The following is a 12372-nucleotide window of genomic DNA, read 5'->3' as shown; positions in this document are numbered from 1 at the left end:
GCACAGAGGGTGACGTAACAGGGAGGAAAAATAAATAAATAATTAAACCCCACAGATTACGAGCCCAACGGTAACTCCCCCAGCGGAGAAGCAGGGCAGACGCCTGCACCCACCACTAGCAAGCAGGGGCTGGGCAGGGAGGCAGGGGCTGGGCAGGGAGGCGCTGGCTGCATCACTTAGAGTAAGGATCGGGCCTGAATGCCCCTAGGGCAATCTGAGCGAACTAACTTGGGCTAGCGAACCAGACTGTGGGATAGCTACCAGCGCGAAAAGCCCAAAGACACCACCAGGCCCGTGCACAGAACAAAGGCCTGAACAGAACTAGCCGGCTGCAGACCATCCCCCTTCGGTGACAGGCAGCCAGAGCCGGAAGGGGGCAATCGCAGCCCCAGAGAGACATTATCTACCAAACTGCAAGCAGGCTTCTTCGCTAACTAAGACTTCTAGGGGTTCTGGACAATCAACATCCGCCTGAGAAGGTGCACCTGTTGTACACCCAGAAAACCAAGCGGCAGGGACGGGGGAGGCAATAAGTCACAGCAACTGCGCTCACCAAACACCTCATCACCTAAGCTGCTCGAACCTGGGTAGGGCACAAAACGCAGGCCCAACCGAGTCTGCACCTCTGAGGACTACCTGAGTGCCTGAACCTGAGAGGCTTAGACCTGGGAGGTGCATGCAGCCCAGGGCCAGCCTCGGACTGTTCCTGGTGGAGCAACCTAGAGCCTGAATAGTGTGGGCAGGGAGGGTACAAGCGCCATGAGCAGGGGCAGGCCCAGTGTGGCTGAGGCACTGCGAGCACACACCAGTGTTATTTGTTTGCAGCGTCCCTCCCTCCCCACAGTGCAACTGAACAAGTGAGCCTAAAAAAGTGTCCACCACCGCCCCCTTGTGTCAGGGCAGAAATCAGACACTGAAGAGATCAGCAAACAAGAGAAGCTAAAACAGAGGGAATCGCCTTGGAAGTGACAGGTGCAATAGACTAAAACCCTGTTGTAGTACCGACTACATAGGAAGGGACCTATAGAGCTTGAGAAATATAAGCCAGACCAAGGAACTATCCAAAAATGAACTGACCCCACAATACCCACAACAACACCAGAGAAAAATCCTAGATATATTTTTACTATTTTTATGGTCATTCTTTTTTTTTAATTAAAAAAAATTTTAAGTCCTCTATTACTCCTTTAATTTTCACTTTTATAACCTACTATTACTTTGAAAAGCAAAAAGAAGACCTTATTTTTTAAAAGCAAACTTCATATGTATATATATATTTTATAATTTTTGTGACTTTTTTTCTGTTTCTTTTTTTTTTCTTTTCTTTAATATTGTATTTTTGAAATTCCAAACTCTACTCTAGATTTTTAATCTTTGCTTTTTGGTATTTGTTATCGATTTTGTACTTTTAAGAATCCAATCTTCAGTTTCCATTTTTACTTGGGAGGGAGATTACTGGCTTGACTGCTCTCTCCCCCTTTGGACTCTCCTTTTTCTCCACCAGGTCGCCTGTGTCTCCTCCCTACCCCCTCTCTTCTCTACCCAATTCTGTGAATTTCTATGTGTTCCAGACAGTGGAAAACACTTAGGGAACTGATTACCGGCTAGATCTGTCTCTCTCCTTTTGATTCCCCCCTTTTATCCTCCTGGCCAGCTTTGTCTCCTTCTTCCCCCTTCTCTTCTCTGTATAACTCCGTGAACATCTCTGAGCAGTCCAGTTGTGGAGTGCACATAAGGAAGTGACTACTGGCTAGCTTGCTCTCTCCTCTATTGATTCCACCTCATCTCATTTGGGTCACCTCTAACTCCCTCCTCCCTCTTCTCCATGAAACTCTGTGAACCTCTCTGGGTGTCCCTCACTGTGGAGAACCTTTTCATCTTTAACCTACATGTTTTATCAGTGGTGCTGTATAGAAGGAGAAGTCTTGAGACTACTGTAAAGATAAGACTGAAAACCAGAAGCAGGAGGCTTAAGTCCAAACCCTGAGAACACCAGAGAACCCCTGACTCCAGGGAACATTAATCAATAGGAGCTCATCAAATGCATCCATACCTACACTGAAACCAAGCACCACCGAAGGGCCAACAAGTTCCAGAGCAAGACATATCATGCTAATTCTCCAGCAACACAGGAATACAACCCTGAGCTTCAATATACAGGCTGCCCAAAGTTACTCCAAAACCACTGACATCTCATAACTCATTACTGGACACTTCCTTGAACTCCAGAGAGAAGAAATTCAGCTCCACCCATCAGAACACTGACACAAGCTTCCCTAACCAAGAAACCTTGACAAGCCACCTGTACAACCCCACCCACAGTGAGGAAACTCCACAATAAAGAGAACTCCACAAACTGCCAGAATACAGAAAGGACACCCCAAACTCAGCAATATAAACAAGATGAAGAGACAGAGGACTGCCCAGCAGGTAAAGGAACAGGATAAATGCCCACCAAACCAAACAAAACAGGAAGAGACAGGGAATCTACCTGATAAAGAATTCCAAATGATGACAGTGAAAATGATCCAAAATCTTGAAATCAAAATGGAATCACAGATAAATAGCTTGGAGACAAGGATTGAGAAGATGCAAGAAAGGTTTGACAAGGACCTAGAAGAAAAAAAAGAGTCAATATATAATGAATAATGCAGTAAAAGAGACCAAAAACACTCTGGAGGCAACAAATAGTAGAATAACAGAGGCAGAAGATAGGATTAGTGAATTAGAAGATAGAATGGTAGAAATAAATGAATCAGAGAGGAAAAAGAAAAACGAATTAAAAGAAATGAGGACAATCTCAGAGACCTCCAGGACAGTGTTAAACACCTCAACATTCGAATCATAGGATTCCCAGAAGGAGAAGACAAAAAGAGAGACCATGAGAAAATACTTGAGGAGATAGTAGTTGAAAACTTCCCTAAAATGGGGAAGGAAATAATCACCCAAGTCCAAGAAACCCAGAGAGTCCCAAACAGGATAAACCCAAGGCGAAACACCCCAAGACACATATTAATCCAATTAACAAAGATCAAACACAAAGAACAAATATTAAAAGCAGCAAGGGAAAAACAACAAATAACACACAAGGGGATTGCCATAAGGATAACAGCTGATCTTTCAATAGAAACTCTTCAGGCCAGGAGGGAATGGCAAGACATGCTTAAAGTGATGAAAGAAAATAATCTACAGCCCAGATTAATGTGCCCAGCAAGGATCTCATTCAAATATGAAGGAGAAATCAAAAGCTTTACAGACAAGCAAAAGCTGAGAGAATGCAGCACCACCAAACCAGCTCTCCAACAAATGCTAAAGGATCTTCTCTAGACAAGAAACACAAAAAGGGTGTATAAACCTGAACCCAAACCAATAAAGTAAATGGCAATGGGATCATATTTATCAATAATTACCTTAAACGTAAATGGGTTGAATGTGCCAACCAAAAGACAAAGACTGACTGAATGGATACAAAAACAAGACTCCTATATATGTTGTCTTCAAGAGACCCATCTCAAAGCAGGGGGACGCATACAGACTGAAAGTGAAGGGCTGGAAAAAGATTTGCCATGCAAATAGAGACCAAAAGAAAGCAGGAGTAGCAATACTCAGAGCAGATAAAATAGACTTTAAAACAAAGGCTGTGAAAAGAGACAAAGAATGCCACTACATAATGATCAAAGGATCAATCCAACAAGAAGATATAACAATTATAAATATATATGCACCCAATATAGGAGCACCACAATATGTAAGACAAATGCTAACAAATATGAAAGGGGAAATTAACAATAACACAATAACAGTGAGAGAATTTAATACCCCACTCACACCTATGGATAGAAAATTAACAAGGAAACACAAACTTTAAACAATACAACAGACCAGTTAGACCTATCTATAGGACATTTCACCCCAAAACAATGAATTTCACCTTTTTCTCAAGCGTACACGGAATCTTCTCCAGGATAGATCACATCCCAGGCCATAAATCTAGCCTTGGTAAATTCAAAAAAATTGAAATCATTCCAAGCATCTTTTCTGACCACAATGCAGTAAGATTAGATCTCAATTACAGGAGAAAAATTATTAAAATTCTTGACCCAGAGAAAGTGGGAGATACCTGGTGTTTGCTGACTTAAGTTGCCAAGTTCAGCAGTAATTGGTTGCACAACAACACATAACTAATGCAGGGCTTCCCTCCAGAGTCAGAAGACAGCGGGTGAACAAGCTGGAGGTGTATACGTGAGCCTTCACTGCTTCATCCAGACGAGACTTCTTCCTGTGTGACCTGGTCTGCTGCCTGGTCCCACCTGGAACTGGGACCCAAACCACCTCTCTCTATCACATCAGGTCTCACCCAGTGTCCCAGGCTCCTGCCTGCCTGTCAGGAACTGAGAAGTGAGTTCCCTGAGACCTTGATCAGCTCCACTAGCTTTAAATTCAGGTCAGGAAATGAGAATCTTTTTATAATCTAACAAGACGTCGTCCTTGGGGCACCCTTAACGCTGCTCAGGTCTCTGCCCCGCCCCCTGTGCTCTCACTCTGGAAACCAAAGTGGTGCATCACAGAGGGAACACCTGGGGGGATGCTGCACTGGAGAAGACCCTGGTGGACAGTCAGACCAGGCAGGCAGCCACCCAAAAGCTAGAGAGGCTGGTTAAAAACAGAAATTACTTATCTTATCCCAGTTGTGGAGGCTGGTAAGTCCGAGACCAACTTGCTGGCAAGGCCGTGTTCATTCTGAGCCCTCTGCTCTCGGCTTGTAGCCATGGCTCCCTCACTGTGTGCTCCCCTGGCCTTTCCTCGGGACAGATGGACAGGGAGAGGGGGAGGGGGATCTGTCTCATCCTCTTTTTATAAAGTCTCCTATTGGATTAGGGCCACATCCTTATGACCGTATTTATCCTTGGTGTTAGTGGTTTAGTCGCTAAATTGTGTCCAACTCTCGAGACATCATAGACTGTAGTCTGCCAGGATCCTCCATCCTTGGGATTTCCCAAGCAAGAATACTAGAGTAGGTTGCCATTTCCTTCTCCAGGGGATCTTCCTGACCCAGGGATCAAACTTGCCTCTCCTGCATTGGCAAGAGGATTCTTTACCACTGAGCCACCAGGGAAGCCTATTTAACCTCAATTACTTCCTAAAGACCCTGTCTCCAGTGCAGTCACACTAGGGGCTAGGATTCAACATATTAATTATGGAGGGACACAGTTTAGTCCACAGACCCAGGGAGGTCCATTCTAGGAAGGAAATATAGATACTTGAGGGGAGGTAAAGGAAACAGTAGAAGTAGGGAGACATCCTATTACTCAGATTTTTTAGAATTCTGACACTGATATAAGAGTAAAGGATTTGAAGAGGATCCTGAAAGCACACAGAAGCTATTTTTATTAATACTAAATGATTAAAATTTTATTAATGATAAAATTATCTATGGAGAGGCAGGTCTATTTTAAGTACTATAAATACAGAAAATAATAAGACAATGTCTTTGCCTACATGGAGCTTTTCTCTAGTTTATGACACAAACACATAGGTGATTTCATTACTGTGAAGAGTTCTAGGAGATTTTCTCGGTAATGTGGGCTTGCTTATTGAGGCTATCTCTTCTGCTGAAAAAGTAGAATTAATTTACTAAAAATTATCTAAAAGCATTAAAGACCTGATAAAATAGGAGGAGGAAATAGGCCCAAATCTGAAGGGAGCTTGTAAATTCATTGAGTTTCAAACAGATAGAAAACATTAAAAAAAAAAAAAAAAACCTAACCAGAAATTCTGGAGCTGAATAATACAATGAGTGAACTGAAGAATTCAATACAGAGCATCAAAAACAGATTTGACTATCAGATAGAGAAGGAGAAATATCATATGATATCCCTTATATATGAATCCAAAAACAAAAATTTTAATGGACTTATTTACAAAACAGAAAGAAACTCACAGATTAGAGAAATTAACTTATGGTTGCCAAGGGAAAAGAATGAAGGGAAGCGATATGCAAGGAATTTGGGACCGACTCCTACTCACTGCTATATTTAAAATGGATAATCAACAAGGGCCTACTGAACAGCACAGGGAACTCTACTGAATGTTATATGGCAGCCTGGATGGGAGGGGAGTGTGTGGGAGCATGGATACACACATATATATGTATGGCTGAGTTTCTTTGCTGTTCACCTGAAGCTATCACAACATTGTTAACTGGCTATATGCCAATATGAAACAGAAAGTTAAAAAATGCAGACTTGACCAAGCAGAAGACTCAATGAGCTAAAAAAAAGATCGTTGAAATTATCCAATCAGAGGAGAAAAATAATGCAAAAGAAAAAATAAAACCTACAGGAATTATGGATGCCATTAGGAGAAACAAGGTATCCAAGATGCCTGCTCAGTTGTGTCTGACTCTTTGCAACCACATGGACTGTAGCCGCCCAGGCTCCTCTGTCCATGGGATTCTCCAGGCCAGAATATTGGAGTGGGTTGCCATGCCCTTCTCCATGTGATCGTCCTGACCCAGGGATTGAACCCATGACTTTTACATCTCCTGAATTGGCAGGTGGCTTCTTTACCACTAACACCACCTGGAAAGGCCAATGCTCAGGTTCTAATTTTATCTGTGCTACTTACTCAAATCTTATCTGTCTTATTTAGGCAAATGATTTAACTTTGCTTTGCCTCAGTTTCCTGATCTGTTTTTTAGAGATAAATGTACCTTGCCTTGTAGGACTGTTGTGCACTCAAATTCATATACGTAACAGCTAGTGGAGGTGATGGAATTCCAGCTGAGCTATTTCAAGTCCTAAAAGATGATGCTGTGAAAGTGCTGCACTCAATATGCCAGCAAATTTGGAAAACCCAGTAGTGGTCACAGGACTGGAAAAGTTCAGTTTTAATTCTAATCCCAAAGAAAGGCAATGCCAAAGAGCATTCAAACTACCAAAGAGTTGCACTCATCTCACACACTAGCAGAGTAATGCTCAAAATTATCCAAGCCAGGCTTCAACAGTACATGAATCGTGAACTTCCAGAACTTCAAGCTGGATTTAGAAAAGGTAGAGGAAACAGAGATCAAATTGCCAAAATTCACTGGATCATCAAAAGAGCAATAGAGTTCCAGAAAAACATCTGCTTCATTGACTACACCAAAGCTTTTGACTGTGTGGATCACAACAAACTGTGGGAAATTCTTAAAGAGAGAGGGACACCAGACTACCTTACCTGCTTCCTGAGAAATTTGTATGCAGGTCAGGAAACAACTGTTAGAACTGAACATGGAACACAGGACTGGTTCCAAACTGGGAAAGAAGTATGTCAAGGCTGTTTATTGCCACCCTTATTTAACTTATATGCAGAGTACATCATGAGAAATGCCAGGCTTAATGGAGCACAAGCTGGAATCAAGATTGCCAGGAGAAGTATCAATAACTTCAGAAATGCTGATGACACCACCTTTATGGCAGAAAGTGATGAAGAACTAAAGAGCCTCTTGATGAAAATGAAAGAGGAGAGTGAAAAAGTTGGCTTAAAGCTCAGCATTCAAAAAACTAAGAGATGGCATCTGGTCCCATCACTTCATGGCAAATAGATAGGAAAACAATGGGAACAGTGGCTGACTTTATTTTGGGGGGCTCGAAAATCACTGCAGATGGTGACTGCAGCAATGAAATTAAAAGACACTTGCTCCTTGAAAGTAAAGCTATGAACAACCTAGACAGCATATTAAAAAGCAGAGACATTACTTTGCCAACAAAGGTCCATCTAGTCAAGGCTATAGTTTTCCCAGTAATCATGTATGGATGTGAGAATTGGACCATAAAGAAAGCTGAACACTGGAGAATTGATGAATTTGGACTGTGGTGTTGGAGAAGACTCTTGAGAGTCCCTTGGATGGCAAGGAGATCAAATCAGTCCATCCTAAAGGAAATCTGTCCTGAATATTCATTGGAAGGACTGATGCTGAAGCTCCAATACTTTGGCCACCTAATGGGAAGAACTGACTCATTTGAAAAGACCCTGATACTGGGAAAGATTGAAGGCAGGAGACGAAGGGGATGCCAGAGGATGAGATGGTTGGATGGCATCACCGACTCGATGGGCATGAGTTTGAGCAAGTTCCAGGAGTTGGTGATGGACAGGGAAGCCTGGTGTGCTGCAGTCAGGGCATGCTTTGTGTCCACAAAGAGGTGGACACAACTGAGTGACTGAACTGAACTGGCATAGTAGTCACAGTCATTGTATAGAGAGCTCCAATATAAATCATGCCAAAATGACAAATATCACAGTTTAAAAAGCACAATGTCATGAGCAAGCAATGAAGGAGGAAATGAAGCAATAAATTAGTGAATATATGCTAGTTTTTGCTTATGAAACTGGGTAAGATTTTAAAGCTTGGTAAAAAGCAAATGTTGGTGAGGGTAAGTGGAAACTAATATTCTCACACAATATAGTGGAAATGAAACTCAGTGCAAACATTTCAAAAGGCACTTTATCTCTATGTACCAAAAGCCTTAAAGATATTCACAGGCCATGAAACAACAGTTCCACCCAGAAAACATTAGAGAAATAATCATGAATGGTCCTTACATTTAAATACAGAAAGGCTCAGACCAACTTTTCTCATAATAGCAGAAATATTGAAAACTACCAAATGCCTGAAGAAATAAAATTTATATTTTAAAGCAGGATAAGAAATATGGGAGGCTGGAGGATGGGAGAGAGGACCCAGAGAGAGGCAGGCAGGCAGGTACACAATAATCTCTGATCTGGTTACATGCAGCAGACATGACACCCAGCCCTGTGGGGACCCTGAGTGCCTCACAGACCATCACACTCAGTCCCTGCTCAGCAGTCCCATTCCTCTCACACAGGCAGACTCCACACCCTCATACATCCTCATACATCCACAGACACCCTCACATGCACCCTCACACACACACACACACACACACACACACACACACACACACACACACAAGCACAGAGCCTACAGGAGCACAGACACAGGAAACACGGGGACCCAGGGGCAGTGCTCACACACCAGGCACATGGAGCGTGTGGGGACAGTCCAGAGTCCCCGCTGGGGTCAGTCGCTGGACCTTCTACACACTGGGAGCCACTGGGACCCTAGAAACTCCCCGAGAACAAGGGAGACAGTGGAGGGGACTCAGGCTGACCCAGCTCGGTCCAGACCAAGCCTCATTGCTCTGTAAAATCTGCCGCTATGACCAGTGTAGCCCGCACAGGAGATGGACCAGTATTCACAGTCAGTGTGGTTCTTTTTTGGTCAAAAACACTGAGGCTCGGCTCCAGAACTCCAGACACCTTTCCCTTCACCAAGGCATACACTGCCTGGTGTGGACCCAGGACAGAGGGGCAGCTCTTACCTTGACCACCCACCACGGTGCCGAGGAGGAGGACACAGAGTCCCTGCAGGGAGAGGTGTCTGCCCAGAGCCATCCTGAGCCCACGTCCTCAAGGTCACAGTCCCAGCTGCAGGATCAGCCTGTGAGGAGCATCAGGGTGTCGACCGGGGACTATATAGACCACCCCTTACACCCTCCCTCCTGAGAGCCAATAGCGACACCTCTCACCATTTCAGGCACTATCGGAGGCTGCATCTGCAAACTTTCTGCAGCTCAGACACCAATGAGCTTCTGAATCTTCAACATCTCCTTATATGAGCAACACGGTCCTTTGACCTCCTGCTTCCGTGGTCCTGAGAGCCGGGCTCCATGACTGAGGCTGGTGTAGAAAAGCTGCATGAAAAACCATGAGTAACAGTTTCTCATCTGATCACCCTGACCGATACCATAGACTGTGAGATTTGTCAGGGTCAGAGGAGGGGATCTCTTAGCCCGTGGAGAATTTCTCTGGTGGAATCAAGCATTGATCTTCCTTGGGACTGAGTTCAGGGACAAGGAAGAGAACTACAAGAAGGCTTGAAATACAAGAATATTTATCAGGCCAGCAGAAAGTGAAGACCAGGAGCAGAGGAATTCATAAGTGACCACGGTGTGAGTGAGGTGGGATCCATCATGTTGAGGGAATGAGTTTGCTGGTCTTTTCCCCCCTTCTCAGAAGGATCTGGAGCCTCGATACTGGGGCACGTGCATGCATTCTCAGTTGTGTCTGACTCTTTGCAACCCCACAGACTGTAGCCCTACCAGGCTCCCCTGTCCACAGGATTTCCCAGGCAAGAATACTGGAGTGGGTTGCCATTTTCTTCTCTGGGGGATCTTTCTGACTCAGGGATTGAACCCGCGTCTCCTGTGTCTCCTGCATTGGCAGGCAGGTTCTTTACTGCTGAGCCACCAGGGAAGCCCTATAAGGGATTTTCAGACACACTAACTCCCTTCCCCTTTCTTGCATTTCAGTTTATGTGAAATATCCCTTTCAGCTAGTCACCAAATAATGCTTCATGAGAGAAAGAGATTGCTGTTATAGGAAACAAAGAGAAAGTAGGAGTCGTCATTCAACTTGAGCCTGCCAAATAGGATTTGGGCATCTCTAGAATAAACCATGTAGTTTAGAAAGACTTAGGTTTCCTAAACTTCATGGTTTCCCCCTTTGCATATTGACAGTTTGGTTTGATAAGATTCATTATATTATAAGCCATTACTAAAAAAGATGCAAAATATAATTTAAGGGAACTTCCCCAGACGGAAGGATAAATAGAAAGTATTCTGCTACATGGTAGCTGCAGGCAAGGGGTCAAAGAACAGGCCTGTGAAGCAGAAAAGAGAAGGGGTTCATGCTGCCTGAAACTATCAGTAATCCCACCTCCTTCATTCTACATTTAACAGGAAAAGCGGCGACAAGAATGGAAGCCCAGGTGGATGAGGGAACAGATCAAAGCAGAAGGGGCTGAAGTTCAGTGTGGCCATTGCTGCCTTGTTCTGTTTCCACTGATCAGAAGAAGCTCCCAGATGGTAACCAGAAAGTAGTCCTGGGGTGAGTAGAGACTGAGAAAGACAGTAAGGGGATATAAGATAGTGACAAAACCCAAGGTCACTAAGATGCTACCCCCCATGCCTCATGTCCTCTCAGGCTAAAGATGCTCATGGTGCACCCCTGTGGTCCACACAAGCCCACACTGAGGTCCCCTCACCCGTCTGACTCTCATCATTTCAGCAGAGATGGGGGAAAGACACATCTGTGACACACACACTTCAGAGTCCCCACCAGAACTCAGAGATGGATGGCTCCATGAACCCCACACACACATATACCTTAAGGTCTCAGTGAAGGCAACACTGAGGGCAACTGAGGGCCAGTCCACAGCCCTGTCACATCCCCGACCAGATGGACACCTCGTCCTGGTCAGCAGACATAGCTTCTCTGTCCTGTCATGCCCGTCCTTCCTATTTGAGACTCAGGTAAATGAAAAGGGAGAAAAGTTAATTGAACACATTCTTTTCTCTCTCTCTATTTAAATGTGCTAATGTTTTATTTTACAACAGTTTCTTACTTGTTCTGTGTTCCTCTCACTTCCAAGCCCCCATCTGTACATGAACTCCATCTCCTTCTGTATGCTTGACACAGTGGTGATAATCACTGATTATAAATGTCAGAACCAGAATATAAACTCAGGCGCGGGAGTAGGACCAGGATCTCCTCAATCACTTAAGAGTCGATGCTCTACTCCCCCTGGGACCCAGAGTCATCATTCCTTACCCAGTTATGGACTCCACAGCATCACCAGAATCCATGAGGCAGACACTTAGAGCACAGGACATGCTTCCTGGGGTCCACTCATCCCTCCCACAGGATGACACAGGGAGGTACATACGGTCCTACCTTGGAATTGCGATCTCACAGATAAGACACTGTTAGGGGCTCCAGACTCTATTATAGGGAGGGGTGGGCTGGAAAGGAGGGGCTAACTCAAGGCTAGTATAGGGTCCCCAGCACCCACTATCCCAGAGCTGGGAGTGCAGCATCAACATGAACCAACTCACCCTCTGATGAAGGTATGTCTTCTCTGACACATAAGAAAATCTGTGTCCAATCTCATCCAAGATTTGAAGGAGGAAAGCTTTAGGGAGGACACCAACCAACTTTGTCCACAATAAACTTGAGAGAGTGCAGTGCAGGGGTCAGGAGAACAGACTTAGGAGCCAGTCTGCCCTGTCGTGACTCAGAGCTCAGCCACGCACCACATGTGTGACCTTGTACAGGGTCCTGACACTCTCTGTGTACTGGCTTAGTGTGTAAAAGGAGAGTCATGTTTGTGCCTAGATGACAGAGTTTTGGTTAGAATTAAATGAGCTGGCATTAGTAAGAGATATAACCTTTAGTTATTAGCAGTACATAGTAGAGATAGAGAAGCAATATTAGGGCCCCTCTCTCCATCCCATCCCAGGACTCACAGAA

The 12372-nt window shown here is 44.4% G+C and overlaps 1 protein-coding gene across 1 annotated transcript in view; it reads right to left on the bottom strand.

Moving 5' to 3' along the window:
• LOC138077650 (antigen WC1.1-like) overlaps nt 1-9456 on the bottom strand; it is a 54769-nt gene extending 45313 nt beyond the window's left edge. The window contains exon 1 of the mRNA XM_068969757.1: nt 9384-9456. Within this exon, the coding sequence (XP_068825858.1) occupies nt 9384-9456 (73 nt within the window). The remainder of the gene's footprint in view (nt 1-9383) is intronic.
• Nucleotides 9457-12372: the final 2916 nt, after the last annotated feature.

This window comes from Capricornis sumatraensis, chromosome 4 (genome assembly GCF_032405125.1).
Source record: "Capricornis sumatraensis isolate serow.1 chromosome 4, serow.2, whole genome shotgun sequence".
Classification (NCBI taxonomy): Eukaryota; Metazoa; Chordata; class Mammalia; order Artiodactyla; family Bovidae; genus Capricornis; species Capricornis sumatraensis.
Note: the sequence above shows the minus strand (reverse complement) of the source record. Positions and strands in the feature narration are given on the sequence as shown.